This window comes from Colias croceus, chromosome 17 (assembly GCF_905220415.1).
Source record: "Colias croceus chromosome 17, ilColCroc2.1".
Taxonomy (NCBI): domain Eukaryota; kingdom Metazoa; phylum Arthropoda; class Insecta; order Lepidoptera; family Pieridae; genus Colias; species Colias croceus.
Genome location: NC_059553.1, coordinates 2,267,858 through 2,289,910, shown reverse-complemented (window position 1 = coordinate 2,289,910; position 22,053 = coordinate 2,267,858). Strand labels below are relative to the sequence as shown.

Sequence of the window (22,053 nt, the reverse complement as noted above, 5' to 3'; positions counted from 1 at the left end):
ACAAGTAACAAGGCACCTTTCTCTTATGGAAAATCAATGATAATGGATAAGGTGATCACTGATCAGCAATATTTTTTCCTTGTAAACTTGTTTTCGATGAATAGGTACCATCAGTAGGTAAAATGTAAAATTAGTACCTAGTCATTAGTAGATAGTATATTGAACTAAAATTTAATTAGCCTCAATGTATGAAATAGATAAGTACGAATCACTAGATTGATATATTGTGATATTTGAACTGAAAGAAGACCTCACATAATAATATACCATCTTTGTTTTACGTTATCAATAAACAGAGTATCCACAAATACCTACGTAGATGGTAATTTAACAATGAATCCATATTAATATTATAAATGCGAAAGTAGCTCTGTCTGTCTGTCTGTCTGTTACTCAATCACGCCTAAACTACTGAACCAATTTTCATGAAATTTGGTATGGAGATATTTTGATACCCGAGAAAGGACATAGGCTACTTTTTATCCCGGGAAAATGACGTAATCCCGGAAATCCCACGGGAACGGGAACTATGCGGGTTTTTCTTTGACTGCGCGGGCAAAGCCGCGGGCGGAAACCTAGTACTTACTAAAATTAAATACAAAAACAACAAACCTTTTCCACAATGCATATGAGATGTATGACGCTGCCCAGATCTACATGGTGTTCACCAGACCCCAGGATAAATGCTTCTGGAACTACTATTTGCAGCCGCACATAATGAGACACTATGCCTGTACGAGTTGACACCTGGAATGGGAAATATAAAATATTATCATCTTGATATTTAGTTTTACTTACAGCATTCAAATGCTTTATAAAGGAGAATTTTTTTAAGAATATAATTCGATTCCCGCCTCGTGATCGACTTTTTCTGTTCTTAAAAAAATCATGTCATCATCTTGTTCTTGCCTTCTCAACTCATCAAAATTGCATTAAATTAATTTCAGTTGTTCTGGACAGTAGCTCAGAGAAATAGAAAGAGCATCAAGGGACTAGATAAGCTTGTGTTTTATGATGTAAATAATAAATTTAATAGTTACGTGACGTTCCAATTACATTTGTACGTATTAGGTAAGCTTATAAAATGTGGTTTGTTAAAGCTTTATGGTAGAGTTATCCAAAATATTTAAAATATCATATTTTAGGCATTGCGTCTGCTCGTTTGCCCTCCAATAATATATAAAAAAAATATAACGATTAAACGTACCAAAAATAGATCATGTTAGACAGGAACCATTAGTTACATATATTGAACATTTTTGCATTTTAATTTTTAATATAACCAATTTGTTTAAACAATTTTCCAGATATGGATAGAGAATTTTTCAAATAGAAATAAAACAGTACCTACGTGTTTTTTTTAGTTAAAAGTATTAGTTTAAAATTCAGTTTGGGAACGCTGTATTAATTCGTTTAAATTGGAATGATTTACCACCTTTCTACGGGGAAGAAACGACAAGAAATTCCAAAGTAGAATCAAATAAACCCCAAAAGAGTAACAAATCAATTCTTAACAAACATTTTATTTTAGTACACACAGGAAACTTCCCTCGAAACGACTTCTTAATTTCTACACAATCGCTTACCAAATGCCACAGAATAGTGTAATACGCAAACAATCACTTGCCTACGTGACTGGAATACATGTAACTTCATACATACTGTGCCATTGCGTAAATGGCCATAGCAGGGGCAGTTACGTTTTGTAAAAAACCTTACAAATTGTGTATATAGGAACGAGGCGGAGGAATACAAATTCGAAACATTTTTTTTTACGTTATTTGTAATTTTTATGAAGTGAACATCTTTTGTTTGTGATATTTTTATGTTATCTGCTTTTTGGTTAAGTTATTTACAATATTTTGATAATATAATATCCTACTTAATATTATAAATGCGAAAGTTTGTAAGGATGGATGTGTATGTGTGTGTTTGTTACTCTTTCACGGAAATGCCACGGGAACGGGAACTACGCGGGATTTTCTTTGAAAACGCGGGCCGCGCGAAGCCGCGGGCGGAAAGCTAGTTATTTAATAATTCTCATATTTGAATTAAATATCGTTGTTAAATCGAGATAAAGTGGATTCTAACTATTTTTAATATTTTATAAAAATTGTTATAAAATAGCTTAGACTCTACATTTGCGTAGAATAAAAATATTTACATTTTTTAACTGTCTTATAATAATTGTATGATTAATGAAAAAAATGTGTACATCTCTTTGATGTATTTATTACCTTACATTATTAGCCCCAAATTGCCGAAATCTCCATAAGAACACAATAATTACGACAATTCCCGGTTTCTTTAATGATAAAGCGCATAATAAGGTCTATTCCATATAACAGGCCTTGCGATTTCAGTCTCCTTTGCAAAATACGATATAAAACGAGAAAAAGTCGCTCGAAGGCGCTCTCTTGAATATTTTAGTGCTCCGAGATGGCACAGGGCTATTTGCATAAAGAAAATTATACGTATCGGCTTGAAATAAAGGAATCTTTTTGGTCAGCCTCGGGTAAAAGGGCAGGCCCTTCAGCAAATAAGGTGTCATGAATCATCGCGAAGGGTCAGGACAAAGGGACCCTTGGCTGGGCTCTTGCAAAACAGAATGGAGATATGTTAGTGAAAGTTAGAAATAAGTGAACGTAAATCATTAAATCATGAGTATGTTGAGATATTACGCGTTTTGGATGTTACGGCGCAGTTCGAATTTGTTGTTTTTGTTTACATAGAGGGTGTATCGTAATGTGCACAGGCGATTTCCGTAGCTATTTGAGATATCAAAAAACTTAAAACTGATATTGAAAGTATTTTACCTGATAAGTAAAATGACAATAATAACTTTTTTTTAATAAAACGGGAAATATCCAAAAATTTTACATCAAACAACGACTCAACAAAGATTACACCCAGTATGTAAAAATTTGTAAAGGGAAACTAAACTGGAACTTTTTCATCATGCTTTCTTATAAATTGTAGTTAGATGAGCAAAGATGGACGCAAGGATGAGCTAGTTATATAGGAAAGAAAGTAACTTTATTTAAAGTAAATAACAATAACGTAAAATATGTTAAAGAATATATCAATCATCTTCATGTTTTAATCTTTCGTATTAAAATATGAATTGGTAAGTTAATTCGATGTATTGTGAGGTTTTAAAAATTATTATAACTTTTATTTAAACATCCATTTAAAAGTTATTATGTCGATATATTACCTCATAAAATGTGGCAATATAAGTATCACAGGTAATAAATTGGATGGTTTAAATGTGTTTAAAATTTTATTCGTTCGTTTGTATTAACAATAATCACTTTATATAATTTATTATGGTTGAATTAAACCTAAATATAAATGAACTTTCACCCACGATCCTGTTATAATTAAAATATACCGGCCGAATTGATAAACTCCTCCTTTTTTTTGAAGTCGGTTAAAAATAACGGTACCAATAATAATAATAGGTACCAATTTCTTGATAGCTATTTTCGGTCAGTAATTTATGTATTTTAATCAAAGTTCTCTTACGATAAAGGACAATATGTAGCTTATTTATATGTATAAAACCTTATACCTACACAAAAAAGAAAACGAACGATTTCATGTATGTATGTATGTTTTTGTATTTAAATTAGTACTAAGTAATTTCAGCATCCCCTTTCGATTAAATATTCAATGTGCTAATGTGTTTGTTAAGTAATCTATCTCTATTAACATTTTTATCCAAATCTGATCAGCTCGTTTTGTGTGATATGGTAAACATCGACTTACGAACTTTCAGGTCAATATCATTAAATAAATAATTAGGAACTAGGTACGTCAGAAAGTTTATTTTAATAATTTCTTTCTCAAACATATTTCGTATTTCGTGAAATAACTAATAACGTAGAGAAACCGCCACACCGACCAAAAGAAAAAGGACAGAATTTTGTTGGTAGTTGCATTTAATGTAGCGCAATTCACTTTAGCAGAGTAAACAAGTAAAGTGAACTAGAAGTGTTATTAGTGTATACATATAATAAATCTGTAGAAGGGTCAATTCTGTAACATTGAAAATATTGAAAAAATAAATAGCAGGGGGTGTTACTGGATCGATACCAAAACCAAATATGTGATTAAAAAAAATTTTGTCTGTCTGTCTGTCTGTCTGTATGTTCAGACATCACGTGAAAACTAATGGTTCGATTTCGATGAAACTTGGTATAATTATACCTTATTATCCTGGGCATAAAATAGGATACTTTTTATCCCGGAAAATTACGTAGAAAAAAATAAATTTTAATTTTTCCGCGCGGACGGAGTCGCGAGTGGAAGCTAGTAATAAAATATGAATCACAAAATGTATTCATTACGTGTTATGTCTATAATCTGTACCCACTTTGCGTTAATAAATAAAACTAAATATTTTCAAAGTTCTCTGTGCTCTATCCATACCCTTTTTATTTTATAAAAAAAAATATGTATTTCACATAAAGTTATTTTAATATGCATACTTTTTCACTTCACCTACTTTTTAATTTCTACTATCACCCTATTCCCAACTCAGAACCTTATAAATTTAAAAACGACATTGTTAAAATAGTTTTCCCAGTAAAGCTCTTTATCATGATGTTATTCCTTGTCAGCATATAACTTAATCGCTGACGTGACGTGACACACATCCACTCTAATCTGTTCATCTTGTATAATATTTATGTAAGATTTCATGTGAAATCCGTAAGGGTTTCTATCCGAAGATCTTACGCTAAATTTCTTAGAATTACGAGGTCACTGAGAACTTCTTAGAATTAAATAGTGGATGCTAAACACTATGATTTAACAAAATCTCTCAAGCAAGATTAATTCTAAAACTCGGTGTAATCTGTATGTTTATCTTTAGCTTCAACTTGGCAGAGGAAATTGCGAGAGTATAGTAACAGTATTATAATAAACGCGAAAGTTTGTGAGGATTGGTAGATGTTTGTCTTTTCAATATGTTACGAAACAAGAGAAAATCTAGTTGACATGGATTTTTTAACATTTATATTCTTGTCTGGATAAGCACATAGGTAGGTATACGATAGTCGCTGATAATGGCTCATAATAATTAAGTGAATTCATTAGATAGGTTAATACCTACCTAGGTCAGGCAGTTCCAGAAAATATCATATTATGTTCGAAAATTTTGTATTTTTCTTAATACTTTTCATAACTTTAGAAGACGTATAAAATACAATTGAAATAAAAAAAAGTCTATTAATTCAAACATGCCATGGGATTACCTTAGGGACTGGAAAATTCGCGATAAAATCTTGTAAAAGCACGGCTACAGAGTAAAACTAATCCACAAGAAATCTAGCAAAGAATCACACGCTAATCAATACGAAATCCGTATAATCCAACATCTTTGCGTGCATTGAATAGAGATGGGTGAAACATTAATAGAAGCCGACGCTCAAGTGAATTCAGCCGAAGTGTGCCGACAGCATTAAAATGTATACCCCGAGCTAGGTCATGCATGTTGAATAATTTCGGCCCAGAGGTTATGAATATTTTATTTTCAGTGAGAACAACGTTTTAAACATTGTATCTTGTGTACTTCGGTTTATCCACTTTGCTAAAGTCTATGGTAATTTAAGTTTGACTTTGAAAGCGGTTTACTCCTACCTACGCATGGGTGTGTTTGTGAGTTTTGCTGGCGGAATTTAGAGTTGGGCGTCTGTGTTTGAATTTAAACTTTCATACTTAGTAATTGCGTAGTTAGAATTGTGTGTGTGAACGCTTTATATATGAAGCACTAGCTTTCCGCCCGCGGCTTCGTCCGCGTTTTGAATGAAAAACCCGCATAGTTCCCGTTCCCGTGGGATTTCCGGGATTGCGTCATTTTTCCGGGATAAAAAGTAGCCTATGTCCTTTCTCGGGTATCAGAATATCTCCATACCAAATTTCATGAAAATTGGTTCAGTAGTTTAGGCGTGATTGAGTAACAGACAGACAGACAAAGTTACTTTCGCATTTATAATATTAACTAGTATGGATTAGGACTATATTTTTGTCAGCACAATTGAACAATTTTTATTAAAGCTTGACTAGTAATAGATTCATGTGAATCTATATTATTTTAAAACGTAGCGATTATAGTTCCACTTTCCAGGTATCATGATGATAAATTAAGGATATTTTTGTATTGCAATGCTGAATGTTTTATCGAAGTATGTTTAAAATACAGGTTAAAACATTAGGATGAGAAGATAAATTGTCTACCTTGTGACCGAGCAATTATGAGTCTTAAAAGTAATAACAATAAAGTTTATAATAAACTGGTAAAATAAACATAAGGAAATATTATATTCAAGTATGTACTTTGTCCGTAATTATTGTGAATTCGTAAAATTGAGGGTTTCATAATGCATTCAGCTATAATTTCGGAAATGGTTTTGCATTTGAACCCTTTGGGTTACTTGTTAAAATTAAGTGCTGCTAAATGGATGGTCATAATAGAATTGCTGGAATGGGCTACCTTTAAAGAAATATTAACCTGGATGAAATGAAACGAAAGTGATGGAAAAGGTCTACAAAATTTGTTTTATTTTGTAGATTTTTAGATGGTTTTATTTGGTGATGATAATGGAGTAATTGCGATTTATAATGTTGGTATTAAGGATTACACACAGGACACTTCACAAATTTACACTTAAAATATGTTAATACTTACTTACTTTTTTCATCTAATTTGCTAAAAGCTTAATTTATTTACAAGAGTCATCTTGTGTTTAATCTAGTTTTGAAATGTAACTTCTAAGATGGCTATTTGGTAAAATAAATGAGAAAATGGAGACCTATCTTAAGGGCGCTTCATATTTAGAAAATTTTCGTATACGAAAGAGAGGGAAGATATACAACGCTAAGAAAAGAAAGAGAGCACTATATTTTAAGAAGTCTCACTTCTATTACCTGTAGATGGAGCACACGCGTCTTTCTCAAGAAATGTAACAACGTGTAATACATACGTAAAATGTTTTGCATAAATTACCATACTGAATTCTAGGCTTTCCTTTTCTCAAATAAAGATTTTTTACACCTGAATTTCTTCGATACGAAAAATAAGGTACACACAATACACATGTGACTAGTATCTTTAGTATATTGATTTACTCGTGGGCCGTGAGCACAGAATCAAGAAGTCTTAAGGTTTGAATCTACGTACAGATAAACAAAGAAACAGGAATTCTATTGCTCTGGCGGGATCACGGATGGCTGAGTGGTAAGGCAGAAGAAGCGTGTTCGAATCCCTACTCGTGATCGAAGTTTTTTTATTTTTACAAAATTCAAAAGAGAAAAGGGGCTAAGAAATCTACTTGTGTAAAGAAAGTCGATTACTGAAACAAATGTGGCATGTATCTGCCCCTATAAGGCTTACACACATATTTCAAGGCCCTAAGATCTTGAAGTCACCAATAAAACTGACCAGTGAATCAAACGTGAAATGTATCCATCCCATGCCCCATTAAATAGGCTATAACTCGCATATTAATGGAGCCAATACGTTGAACAATGTAACAGCGTTACAATGCATCATCTATAATTTGATTTAAGGCATTAGCCGGTAAGCATCGAGTATCAGTGAATTATCTTCAAGTGATTTACGACGCAGCTAGACGTGGCTGTAAGTGATGTTAATGCTTGTCTTATCTTTGAGATTACGTTTACTAGGTGAACGTATTTAACTGTTAAAGGAGGTTGAATTAACATGTTTATAACGCTATGATTGTGACAAGTTTGATTTGATTTAGATGATAATTCTATGATGAACTTGATTATACTTATGACTAAGCTTTTCAATTTTTTTCATACTGATTTTAGACGGTTATATTTGAGATAATTATAACAATAAAGTATTGTCACTCTTAAGTGATAAGGCCGCCCTCTGTGCTAGTTTAGCTATAAGTTTTAGTTTTATGTTATTTGTATAACTAGCATAGTAAAGTGTCATAAATAAATAAAATAAAAAATAAATAAATTGTTCAATAAAAATAATAAACTTAAAGTAGGTACTTTTAATTTGTAGTTAATGATTTTCTATTTTTCGTGTTAAGTCTGATTGTATCTATTAATAAAAAGACCGTCTGTGCTAAGCACACGCGTCAGAAGTGAAACTTCTTTGGCAAGATTAAAAGATACCAAAATCGTCGCCTTACTCCATGACGTGTACGTACGGTACTACCATGACGCCACCTTGAAATTTTACTCTTAACGCGCCTAAAGAAGTTTCACTTCAAAATCATGTTTTTAATATTCAATATTGTTTCAAACAACGAGTTGAAAATCTTATACATTTCACGTAGAGTTAACCAAAGATGCAATAAGCGTATTGCAGATCCTTGTCTCGTACAATCAAATTGTATTTTATCGAGAAATATGTTACGATATGAAAGCACAAAGTTCGCATAAAATATATATTTCTAAATCTTATGAATCTCACCTGACACTCGTAGGTGCCGTTATCTCGTTTCTGCACAAACTTAATTTGAAGGGTCCAATCTTCTGAGCCTTCCCCGTGTAGTACCTGAAATATTTAATAGTCGTATGAATTGTAGGAAAATATAAATTTGATAGAAAAATATTGTACTTAACTATTAAAATTTTCGTGAAAGAATTATTATTTGTTAGTAGGTATTATTGTAGATTTTTAGTATAATGTTATTTTAATAATCGTTTGTATGATGTCTGCTAAAATCAGTATCAACATTTGGAATGTTGGTAGTATAATTATATTATATTAGATTTCCGTTATAGTGCGCTGTACTTTATATTACATATAATATACGCCTGACATTGCTATAGGTATATCATTGCATTATTGTTATATATTTTAATAATTCTCGGAGTTTTCGTTTGTCTAATGCAAACAGAGGATAAGATTCTATAAGTTTTAAAAATGTTACACACCATTTAAAATAATAAGAATAATGTTTCTTTTAAACTAAACTATTTGTGATGACTTCGTAAATATTTATTCACTTTTTGCGCAAATATCTCGGGAAAAAACGAGCTTTGGAAACAGAATCAACAAGTTGATTGCAGTCGCTAGTGTTTAATTAATATTGTCCTAAAACGACTGGAAAGTGTTCAAAATATTTATCATCGAAATTATACTTATACTAGCGGTCCGCCCCGGCTTCGCCCGTGGTACATATTTTGCAATAAAAAGTAGCCTATGTTCTTTCTCAGGGTCTAAAGATTGTATGTGCCAAATTTCATCAAAATCGGTCCAGCAGTTTATGAGCCTATTCATTACAATCAAACAAACAAACAAAGTGTTCCTCTTTATAATATCAGTGTAGATTTAACTTCAATAACTTAAGTTATGTCAAATAATTTAAAGTTTTCCCATAACTGAGAGGTTGCACTCAAGATATCGATTTTACCAGCAGCTTAGCATAGTTGTCATTAACAATTTTCAAGTTACCTGAGTTAAGTTTAAGTTTGATCCTTCCCAACTTAAGTTTGCGGTATCTAACAATTATGGAGGCTTTATTCACAAGTGCTCTGTTTAATTTGTATCTAATTTAATTTGGTAATTCTTTTGTATGTAAACTACTCATATAAATTATAATTATATAAAGAGGAAAGGTTTGTATGTATGTATGGTTTTCACGCATAAACTACTGAACCGATTATAATGAAATTTTGCACACATATAGAGGGTAACTTGGATTAGGATTAACACATAGGATAGGTTTTATCCCGGAAATCTCACGGGAACGGGAACTATGCGGGTTTTCCTTTGAAAACGCGGGCGAAGACGCGGGCGAAAAGCTAGTGATATAATAATTTTTAATTTATATTAAAAAATCAAAAGTAGTTACAGTGTTAATTTATATTTGAAATATTAAGAATATTTTTCTATTTTCAATAGAAATAGTTAGATATATACATATATAACAATCGTAATAATTAAAAACTTAAAATCTAAAGGTTATTGTTATGAAAAAAATAATAAAGTTATTAAAAACAAGAACTTATCGATACTTATTGTAGTGACAATTAGAAGGATGAGAAAATTTAAACTTGAACGTAGAGATAGAGCCATATAATTTTGATAAGTTCCACTTTTATCGCGTTCATGAAAGTGCATTTTTATGTGTCTGTTCGTGTATCACACAAAAACTAATATAAACAGAGTGCGATGTCATGAGATTTATCTTTATTACAAGCCGACCCTTTCCGTTCGTCCCACCCTAATCACCTGGTATGAAATATAGTTTACGACCTTTTCTCATATATGTTATACTGAATATACGAAAAATTTCATAAAAATCGGTTAAACCGTTTTGAAGGAGTGATGAAGACAAGAGATTTTGTGAGATTTACCTTTTTACGAAAATGTGTAGTGATGGTTGAATGGATCTTTAAAAAAAAGAGTGTGTGTGCCGAGCACACGTGTCAGAAGTGAAACTTGTTTTGTAAGATTCAAAATGGTCGCCTATTTCCATGATTGCTACCTTGAAATTTTACTCTCAACGCGCCTAAAAAAGTTTCACTTCAAAAACATGCAACAATGTACATCCTTTTTTATGTAAGTACATAATATTAATGAACTAGATAGTAGGTATAGATACCTATAAATTAGAGTTTATAAAGACAAACAATGTCCATTATATCTGATGCTGAACAGATAAAAAAGGCAATCTTTAAATAAATACTGCTAATATATCTACAAGGAAATTGTGAATTATAAAAATATCCTTCTAGCATTTAACGATATTAAATTTTCTGTGCCAGCTGCATTTGAAGTTTGTTTTTATTACGGCTCCGTACAGCTAGTCTGCTAGTAAACCTTATATTATTTGGAATTGCATCGCTACATTTTCTATACACGTACGCAATATTGTTTGTATTATGAATTGGGTCTCAGGGGAAAAAGTTTCTCACAGAAGTTGTAAACAAATGTCGTTTCTTTGTTTTGTTCACAGCGCAATAATGTGCTGGCCAAATTTCCGACAGGGTGACTTGTTTTAATCGAGACTTGCCAACTATTTAGGGGATAATGTGATGTTCTACATGTGTTTTTTTAGTCTTGATGTTAAGTATTTCCTCAATGATATTTGTAAAAAGTTCGACACTTAAGGGCGTATTTAAATCACTAGCTTTTTCGTAAATAAGTTCTATGTGTAACCTTTCCTAGTTCGAGATACACAATGAATATCCGTATTAAATGTATGTGTTACTAATTCTTTAATGCATTTTAAAGAATGTACATAATATTATTATGTACTATAAAACACAAAACTAATACGTTACCTAACATAAACCTGTTATAAACCAATCCCTTAAACTCCTCATGTTAGTATACACATTTCATTTAACTATCTGCATTGGATCTAAATATAGTTCACATATATGACCTAAATTCGAATGGAACAGGATTAATGCGTGAAGGCAGCAAGTGAACCAAACACACAGCACAATAGAAAACAGATAGTAAAATCGCCTAAGCTCCCAATACGTATGAACAGACCTTACGTTGGATTTATAAGGTAAAGATTGACCTGAGTGGTCTGCAAATAATCATAATAAGAAAGAAGTAACTTAATGGAAGAAATAGAAGGCTGACCTTACAGAGTAAATAAGAAGTATCAGATCATTAAATCTCTCTAAGAGTAAGGCAGAACAATTACGTTAGTCAGCACAGCTATCGTTAGATATATATTGTGGTTATCACTACATAGTATAAAACAAAGTCGCTTTCTCTGTCCCTATGTCCCTTTGTATGCTTAAATCTTTACTAAAAAACGGACTTTGATGCGGTTTTTTTATAGACAGAGTGATTAAAGAGTATGGTTTTAGTATATAATTAAAAAACCTAAAAAGACAAAGCGGGCAAAGCCGCGGGCGGTAAGCTAGTACTATATTATATTTAGTTCACGGTCTATCCTTTACACACATTATGCATCATCTATCACATTTATTCTTAAAGTGTGTAATATACATGTTTTACTGAGGTATACACGTTGGGTATACATGTAAGCATGTTTTATTCCGTGTAGACTGTACAGTGCTTGCCGTGAATTTGAAACACCGGGATCAATAAAATCTACTCCAACATCCACTGGTTATACAGAGAAAGTAATTTTGATGTCTGTTTTAGTAAAACTCAAAAATTAGTTAGGTACATTTTAACTGATTCACATAATATGCTTCTGTGCTGGACTAGTTATAAGTTTTAATTTTAAGGATTTATTTGTATGCCAGTACAATAAAGTGTAAAAAAATAAATAAATAAATAAATATGCTGTATTTTCGTAAGTTTCTATCACGATTCACAAGAGAACGAGAGTTAGATCTAGTACCTAATAAATGTACTTTTTAAATCCGTTTAAACATTCTGATCACTACATAGTATATAAAACAAAGTCGCTTTCTCTGTCCCTATGTCCATATATTATATGCTTAAATCTTTAAAACTACGCAACGGATTTTCATGCGGTTTTTTTTAATAGATAGAGTGATTAAATGGGAAGGTTTTAGTATATACTTTATTAGGTTTTAGACAAAGCGGGCGAAGCCACGGGCGTCTTTCTTCTTTAATTCCCAATTACGAATTTAATTTAAAGTAAAACCACGTAAAACCATGAGTCATCAAAAACATGGTATTTGTGTACATACAATTAATAATACGGGAAAGCCCTGTCCCGTCATCCATCGCATTATCTTTTAATTACAGTATTATCCTTCTTGATAAGTTTTCCAAACTTGTTCCAGTATATCCAGGATTAATATGACTAATTGTTATAGCTCAATTACTTTTGGTTAAGTACTAAATCGGGATCTTTATCATGAAAAGTAATACAGGGATTAGCGAAGTGCTATAAATTAAAAAATATCGCTTTGTAAGTGGAAGTATTTCATTAATGGTTATTTGCTTTTGTTTGGAATTTTACACAGAGTGTAACAATTGATCTGAAGAAATATGTGAAAGAAAAATTAAATACATATTTATTTGTTCTTTCTACACACATAAGTTACTAGCAATGTAAGATAATCATTCCTTTTATCACAAGCTCTGCGCGGTTTCACACCCGTGGCTCTACTCCTGTTGGTCGTAGAGTGATAATATATACCCTATAGCCTTCCTTGATAAATGAGCTATCTAACACCGAAAGAATTTTTCAAATCAGACCAGTAGTTCCCGAGATTAGCGCGTTCAAACAAACAAACTCTTCAGCTTTATAATATTAGTATAGATAGTGTCCAGATAAGATGAGTCTAATTACTAAGTACATCTTTAATTTTTTTTTCACGGCATCGAATACACAAACACACAACCGAACGTAATATGACTTATAAATAGAATACATACATTCTAGCACAAATAAATCATTACAAAAATTATCGACAAGCCATTTCAAAGAGCTACAAATCAAAACCTACACTAAAGGTAAGCCCCGCTGACCTACCGCAGTCCTATTATAAATTTACGTGACCCAAAGCTTGGAGATAGTTGTCATTAACAATTTTCAAGTTACCTCAGCTTGCTAACTTCTTCACTCTTCAAAGTGCGCGTCCCATTTAATTATAACCCTTTGTAACCCTTGTTAGAGCTCAATGATATTAATTATTAAAAACGTTGCCTAAAATCTATAATGTGGGCTTAGGATAGGTTTAAGGATTTTGTGTACGCTTGTAATAAGTATTAAGAGATTATAAGAATGCTAGCTTATACTGTGAGTTTGTTTGTATTCATTTTTCAATGGGTTGCTTAGTTTCATACAGCGATGGTATAATGTGAATTTTTTAGGTAATATCCATACTAATATTATAAAAGCGAAAGTAACTCTGTCTGTCTGTCTGTTACTCAATCACGCCTTAACTACTGAACCAATTTGCATGAAATTTGGTATAGAGATATTTTGATACCCGAGAAAGGACATATGCTACTTTTTATCCCGGGACATAGGATAGGTTTTATCACGGAAATCCGACGGGAACGGGAACTATGCGGGTTTTTCTTTGACTGCACGGGCGAAGCCGCGGGCGGAAAGCTAGTATCAAATACAAATTTGAGTTATGATCACACCATGTCACTTGCTAGGCGAGGAGCGTTTTATGTCTATCAATGAATGTTTACGATGTTCATTATATCGCTTAAATCAGCTCTCCAGCCTCTAGACAGAGGAAACCAAAATCGTGCATGTCAATTGAAGTTGATAAACGGCCGGTTTCCAAATCAAGTCTCAAACCATACTTAAATTCTCCTTAAATATGTTCTTCTGTCTCAGGCTTTCTCAATCCTCAATCAAAGACTGTTAGTCAAATTAAATCCAACCATTTCTGGTACAGAAGATCTATTTCGTTATACGAATAAAAACGTCATTCGTTTCCACACAGCTCTAACTTAAAAGAAATACTGCGCGTCAAATGGATATTGAGGCGGATGATGAATGTGTGTAATAAAATGGGGAAGGCGAAAGTTTTAGCTGGCGAATTTTACATTGACTATCCGATATGTCATACGTTAATATTGGGTTCAATCAATCTAAACAGGGATTGCTGACTCGATGTTTTGCGTAATGATGATGTCATCACTGGTGAATGAATGGGGAAGCAAATACCTAGGTACTATTGAATATTTTGTTGATTATTTAGTTAAGCACATGAATAATAATTGAATTTATTATCGATACAACTCCCTTTTAAGAACTATAATGTTTTTAAGCTATTGCATAGCTTCTATCGCGGGCCTTGAGCGCGGGGACCGAATCGAGAAATTCCGTAACGAAAAAACCTCACGCTCCCCACTCCGACGGGCGGAGGTGTGGCTTGAAGTCATAGCATGCAATAGCTTTAACCGCGGCAGTCCCCGAGTGCCACACGTCGTTCTTTTTATTAGTTACATTGCATTTCAATTCTTATGAGAATGTCCGAAAATGCAATTATTGACTTTTCAAGTGGGTGGGAATAATAGAAAATTTAAATAAATAAATCACAAGAGTGGAAAACACAGCTTATTTTGTGCATAACTAAGTACCCACTGTATCCAAGAAAAATAGAAACATATTTTAGTATAACTAGAGGTTCTGCTAAAATAAACAGAGACATAACTTGACAATATTTCCATAGTATGCCACTTGCATAATGCATATTCTTATCCCGAATACATAATACTTTATTGTAAGAAATTTCCATAAAAGAGACAACCCTATAATATTAACAATAAAATTTTAAACTTCCCAACTAATAAAAACATGCATTACCTATATTTATTTTAAGCTGGGTGTTATTCAATCATATAAAAAGAGCGTGTGTGCCCAGCACACGTGTCAGAAGTGAAACTTCTTTGCAAGATTCAAAGATACCAAAATCGTCGCGTTACTCCATGATGTGACGGTATTGCCGTGACGCGACCTTGAAATTTTACTCTCAAAGAAGTTTCACTTCAAAATCACAATGTTGATTGTAACACTTGTTTCTTGAAATAAATAAACTGTAACGTTCGACTTTATACACACTTGCTCATTTGCTTTCCTCTCGTTATGCAATGTTTTCATTAATTTTCCTTTTAACCAACCTACATTTGCGTTGGGAACGAGTTAATAAAAATAAACAAATTATAGCACATTCGTATGTTCTTACTTCAGTAAGAATTTGCATATGAAAATATACAGGAAGTTTTCAGGCGCTCTACTTAAGGCTAGTGGGACCTCATGCATATTCAACCGGTAATCTGGATCAAGAATTATATCTACTTTTGAGGTTACTTTTTAAAAATAAGCTCTAAGAATTTTGGTATTTTTGGGGCTTAGTTTTGTTTGTAAAACTGTAGAACGTTTTGACCATTTTTTTTAGAATAAAATAAAATCTCTATAATATGTTCATAATATTATGTATTATAAACTGTTTTCTCACCGAGATGGTCGCTTTTCTCTAAGGAATATACCTGGTCTAATATGTAACGTATTCAATGCACTTAGTTCCATATACATTTCTATTCCTAAGGTTATATAACGTGATTTGAAATTCTTCCAAAAATGAACATTGATACTAGAAAGCTGAAGAGTTTGTTTGAACGCGCTAATCTCGGAAACTACTGGTCCGATTTGAAAAATTATTTCTGTGTTAGATAGCCCATTTATCGAGTAAGGCTATATCATCACGCTAAGGCTAACAGGAGTGCAACAATGCGGGTAAAACCGTAGGGCTATAGTATAGTAATGCCTCAAAAAGACTATTCTAGATATACTTTAATTATGCAAACAAAAACTCACCTGAAAACGTTCATCATTCGTGTAGGTGAATTTCCCGGAGCTCAAGATATGCCAGTCTCGTTTTCTAATCCACGACACTTGCTGCAAACGGAAGGGAACCATTAATATTGTCAACTCATTCAACACGCTTGAAAAATAACAGCGTCATAATAAAACGAGAATTTGTTCTTGTTTAGTTTAAATGGTTTTTGTAATTGTGTTGGGTGTTACATGTGCTGTTGATGCTTTGTTTGGTACTTTGGTCTTTGCGGTTATTCAACATTTTAATTTTCAAGTGACGACATATTATACAGATTTGTGTTTCGGATGAAGATCTTTAAATAAGAAACACATTATTTCTATGGGATGGAAACTTAGAAATAAGATAAATATTAACGTAATACAAAAGGTGCGCAAAATGAAAGATGGTCGTGTTTTCTTTTGAAAAGTGCACTGCCTAGAACCAACGTTTTTTTCCGGATTAGGCACCACCAGTTTACAACTAAAACGAAGATAAGTATTGCACTTGATCTTTGTCAATGTGCATTTTATTTAAGAACTAGGGGTCCGCCCCGGCTTCGCCCGTGGTGCATATTTACGTTTTCTCTACATAAGTGCCATCCTCGTACTTAAAGGAATATAATAAAAAAAGAATTATCAAAATCGGTCCCCCTGTTCATGCGAGATGCCGTGACCAAGGAAAACGGGTTTCATTTATTTATATTATATATATATAGATTATAGACCCATTTCAGCCCCGTTAAACTAATCCCAATAAAAACCATACAAATATACACGGTATTTATATAAATCCAAAAATCACACCGATTACAAGCCTGCATTGTCATACGGAACAATATTCTCAATTTCGCTCGGACGTGTGCGATATGCAAATTGCGGACCAAGTCAGATTGTAATTGTGCCAACTTGCCAGCTATGAGCTTAGCAAGCGTTTTACAGTTTGAAAATTTTATACAAGTTCCGTGAATTTGCGCAATCCGTTTTACCGTTGAAACGTTTAGGTGTTTGTTATTTAATCGCTATTTTCATCTGTATAATGTACTAGCGGTCCGCCCCGGCTTCGCCCGTGGTACATATTTCGCAATAAAAGGTAGCCTATGTTCTTTCTCAGGGTCTAAAGATTGTCTGTGCCAAATTTCATCAAAATCCGTCCAGTAGTTTATGCGTGAAAACCATACATACAAACATACAAACATACAAACATACAAACATACAAACATACAAACATACATAATGAGAAACCATTCCTCTTTATAATCTTCTATAATATAAAAATGAATCCCAAAATGTGTTGGTAAGCGCATAACTTTAGAACAGCTCAACCGATTTCTTTAATTCTTTTTTTATTATATTCCTTGAAGTACGAGGATGATTCTTATGTAGAGAAAACGTGAATATATACCACGGGCGAAGCCGGGGCGGACCGCAAGTATTAGCCATATTAACCATATCAATAACAATGTTATTGATATGGATAAAAACTAATCGCTTATGTTCATGAAATTATTGTATTGTCATATCCTTGATAAGTGTGCAAAGTTTGAATTAAATCTGTATCGATTCAGGAGTTGGTGACATACAAACAGGTTATCAATCATACTGATGAAGCTAATAAAAACGTGTTAAAATGTGTTGCTAAGTGTAAAGCTGGAAACACCAATCAGCTAGTTTTTAAACGTTTTGTTAACCCACAAGGAAGGTTTGTATCGGAGAGAACATACGAAAAATGGGCAATAGGGCAGAATGTTTACTGGAGCAGCTAGTTAGTTCATAATTGGGATCCGATTGCGTTTGTACGAATTATTAATTATTAGGTTATGCTTTGTACTATTCTGTGAATTGTAAATGAATTGTTTATAGTTAATGGGTCATTAATACGTGACTCGAATGGAAATTTATTCGTGTAAATAATTATGAATTAGTCTGGCAGAAATTGCTTACAGCAATAAGACCGCCCTCTGTACATATTACAACTTATATTGCTCTTATTTTGTAAAACCTGTATTGAGTGTGTAACATTAAATAATTTTTCGTTCATTCATTCGTTCATCGATTGTCGTCTTAGTTTATCAGTGAAGCTATGATAATGATAATAATTAAATGTTCTCTTATTAATTTAAGACTGATATTCCGAATCTGAATGCCATCATTAAATTTATAAGCGGGCTTTAAATGTGCAATAAAACTTTTAAACGTTCAGAATTGAAGCTTAAAGCAACATTCAGATCAATATCTTCAGTTCTGATAAGCGATATTATATTCAGAACATTTATTATCTCTACAAAAAAGTTTTTATTCAGAAAATTTAATAGTTTAGCTATAATTTTGTATCAATCAAAATTAAAGGTTCACTACACCTAAAACTACCAATTATTGCTCTTTCACTAGAAACTTGTATAGTTTATTTATGTTTGAGTGTAGGTATGATCCTCTATAAATTACTATGTATGAATTATTATGCTACGTATTGGTACATGAATCTATTTGGTCCTCTTCACAATGGGCAGTTTTGGGCGAATAGAGGCAATCACGACGGTATGGAAGGTCAATCTCTATGATAGGATATTAATTATTCATAATTGCCGAATAAATAAATCAAAAGACGTAAAAGCGGCAAACATCGACGATCATTTGTTGGGCCAACGCTGCCAATTGTGAAGATGGCACATAAGAGTATTGTGTATGAGTATACGACTAATTGTACAAACAAGGTCACTCACCCCTCTCTCATTCAAATGTCCCACCAAACAATGTAGGTAAGCGGTACCCCCCAGTTGCGCGGTCACGTTGCTCACAGAGTTGTTAGCTGTGACGTCAGCAGGCGCCTGCACGCTGCCCCGCCAGCCGCGCGCTCTTGATGTGCCGTGGTGCCCTGGTACATTGGAATCGATTTCATAAAGGTTCTGTAGAAATTAAGGCAAAATAAATAATACAATAATTAATATTAAGTATATATTATATTAATTTAAATGACGTTACCAAACGAAAAGGAAAAACGGATAATCAATTATTTATGAAGCATCGATTTCAACAAAACGTTTCGTTAATTCGATTATTACATTTTCGATTTCTTTAAAAGTTTAGATTCATATAGTGTATTATTTTATCTAATATAATGTTTAAATTATTATTTAATACTTATTAAACATTTTATATTTAAATGACAACTAATATGGTGTTCCGTGTTGTATTGGCAATACATTCACTGCTTAAAATTTTTTAAGTCTTCACTGTTGGTATTTAAGCCAAAATACATAAATTCATTTGCCGGAACTATCCTTCTATGTAAACAAATAACACGATTTAAACCAACCACTTCTTACCAAAACATGCATAGAAAAAGTCAGCAATTTAAAACGTTTGAAAATTTAAACAATCGTTCTAACAATTCAAATACTATTCGTGGTTTTTGTTCTTCTGATATGTGTAAACTATTTTCGTTCACATGTGTCGATCTAGTTTATCCTGTTAACACTTTATAACTGACTTTTTTCAGTATTGGTTCTAAAAATGAAGTATTCAGGTTTTTGTATAGAGTTCGCCTGTTGTTAGAGTGATTTACTTAGCGAATAGCGGATAGAAATCGCTTTTATTTTACGGATAGGTAATAAACTACTTATGCTATTATTAATGATTACGCAAAATAATAGGTAGTTAATCTGATTACTGCATTTTTTTAAGTAAATAAATGGAAACCTTATTTAGTTTATACATTTTCAGCGTCTTTCGTTTCTTTTATAAATAAAAATAAGGCAAGGTATTTACTTGTGTTTCTGTACATGATAATCTATGATAATATGATAAAATTTGGGTCCGTAATACTTCTATCTTCTAAAGAAACTGCGCATTTAAAATGTAAGGACCATAGAGATGTAACTTGTAAGGACATTACCTCAAAATTTCTTCGGGCAATTTCCTTATGTCCCTTTTCGTTGTGTAAGTATTCTACTATGGCCTTTAAGTGTTATATAAATAAGGAAACCTAAGTATATTCCCTGGAGCATAGGTGAGGTCTTAATTTCTAGTTAAAAAGCGATTTATGCTTAGACACAAAGATAATAAATATAATGTATTATCTAGTTACCTAGTATTATAGTATTATCTGTGATATTACTGAATTCCACTGCCACCCAATTACGATTTACCTCAAGTTGTTTGAAGAGATCATTGGTTACCATTCAGGTTTAAGCTTTCTTTTCTTTCCTCTTTGTACTTTATAATCAATAAATAAGCAAACACAAGAACACTTCTTTTGTTAAGAAGTCTTTATTACTACTATAATAATAATTATTGTTTCCATGGTAACCAATTAGTGTAGTTCCCGCTCATCGCTACTGTGTCGTTACGCTATATTCCCCGCGCTTCCGTACGAAAAACGCAATTTGGCGGGCCTTTAAAAATTCTGTTTTAGAATATTCTCGCTCACAATAAATTGTGATTGTGTTCACGTTACAATAGACTCGTATTTTGATAGACAAGCTTTTGTTACAGCCGTATTGAAGTTTGGAAATTAATAAAACTAAGATAATAGCTTCACAAGACGAACATGTTTTTGCTGGCTATTCAATTCGGGTTTTTGTTCATTTAAATTAAATTTTGATGTGGATACGGCGGAAATAATTGATGTGCTACAATATGTTGTGTTGCTATTGAGTACATATTGAATATCAGAGCTGAAAATGTATTTAATTACATCGTTACACAATGCACTTTTTACATGTTCATACAAAATACACTGTTTGAAGAACTAACACTTCTTATGAAACTATATAATTTATGATACATCTTTGAAATATAAATTAAATGTATTACAGATTATTTGTATTACTCTTACAAATAAATAAATAAATACAAAAAATATATAGAGCTTCCATGGTTCGGATAAACACCACAATAACATTAAATTGATTAAAATATTGATGGAATCAAAATGTTTAACCCATTATATCTACCAAATAAATACCATATTGTTATCTTTTCATACAATTTAATATATAGGGTGGAATTTTGTAATACTTTAATACTTTCTGTAGGGAATACCCTTAACACTGTAGGTAGAAATTATTCCATTTGACATCGTAGTCGATATGAATTATAGTATAAAGAATAAGGTATAACTTAAATGAATATATAACAATATAACAATTATACTATAAATAATATAACTATTATAGTATAAAGAATAAGTTATAATTTAAATGAATTAAATAAATAACATACTGATATCTCCCGTAGAAGATGTGAACAGCGGTAGCATGAAGAATATTGCAGCGGCAAGCGGCACGCCCATCCCGCTGGCCACTCGCCATTTCATCTGTAACAAACAAACAAACATATAAACTCTTTGACTGGGAAATAAAATATTTGCTAATGAGAATTGTATGAAGTCCTTGGCAAAGGTGAACGGCGAAGGATAACATCGTGAGAAACCGACATATCGTAGAATCATATGTTTGACGATAGGTATATGATCCGCCAACCCGCATTTGGCCAGCATGTTAGATTATGACCTGTACCCCCATAGGAAGAAATGTTTTCTTTTTGCTAATTTATGTATTTTTACATTACTAGTTTTAGTTCTTATATATACGTGCACAATGCATTATTATGTCAATTTCTTTAATGTACTTTTCAAATCAACATCACTATGTATGACAAAAGTTCTTAATATTATACAGCAAACATTCGACAGTTATGTAAGTATTCTTAATAGTAATAAATATTCCTAGGCAATACTGAAATAATTTTCCGCTCAAATAAATTCTATCAATCACTTGAATAAACGTTTCGACTGCTGAAAAAAAAT

At 32.4% G+C, this 22,053-nt stretch overlaps 1 protein-coding gene across 1 annotated transcript in view; it reads right to left on the bottom strand.

Annotated features, from left to right (window-relative positions):
• LOC123699131 (hemicentin-2-like) overlaps positions 1-21,561 on the bottom strand; it is a 29,217-nt gene extending 7,656 nt beyond the window's left edge. Inside the window, exons 1-5 of the mRNA XM_045646008.1 lie at positions 21,468-21,561; positions 18,968-19,119; positions 16,248-16,328; positions 8,462-8,545; positions 613-747 (exon numbers count right to left, since the gene is read on the bottom strand). Of these exons, the coding sequence (XP_045501964.1) occupies positions 613-747; positions 8,462-8,545; positions 16,248-16,328; positions 18,968-19,119; positions 21,468-21,561 (546 nt within the window). The remainder of the gene's footprint in view (positions 1-612; positions 748-8,461; positions 8,546-16,247; positions 16,329-18,967; positions 19,120-21,467) is intronic.
• Between the last annotated feature and the right edge of the window lie 492 nt (positions 21,562-22,053).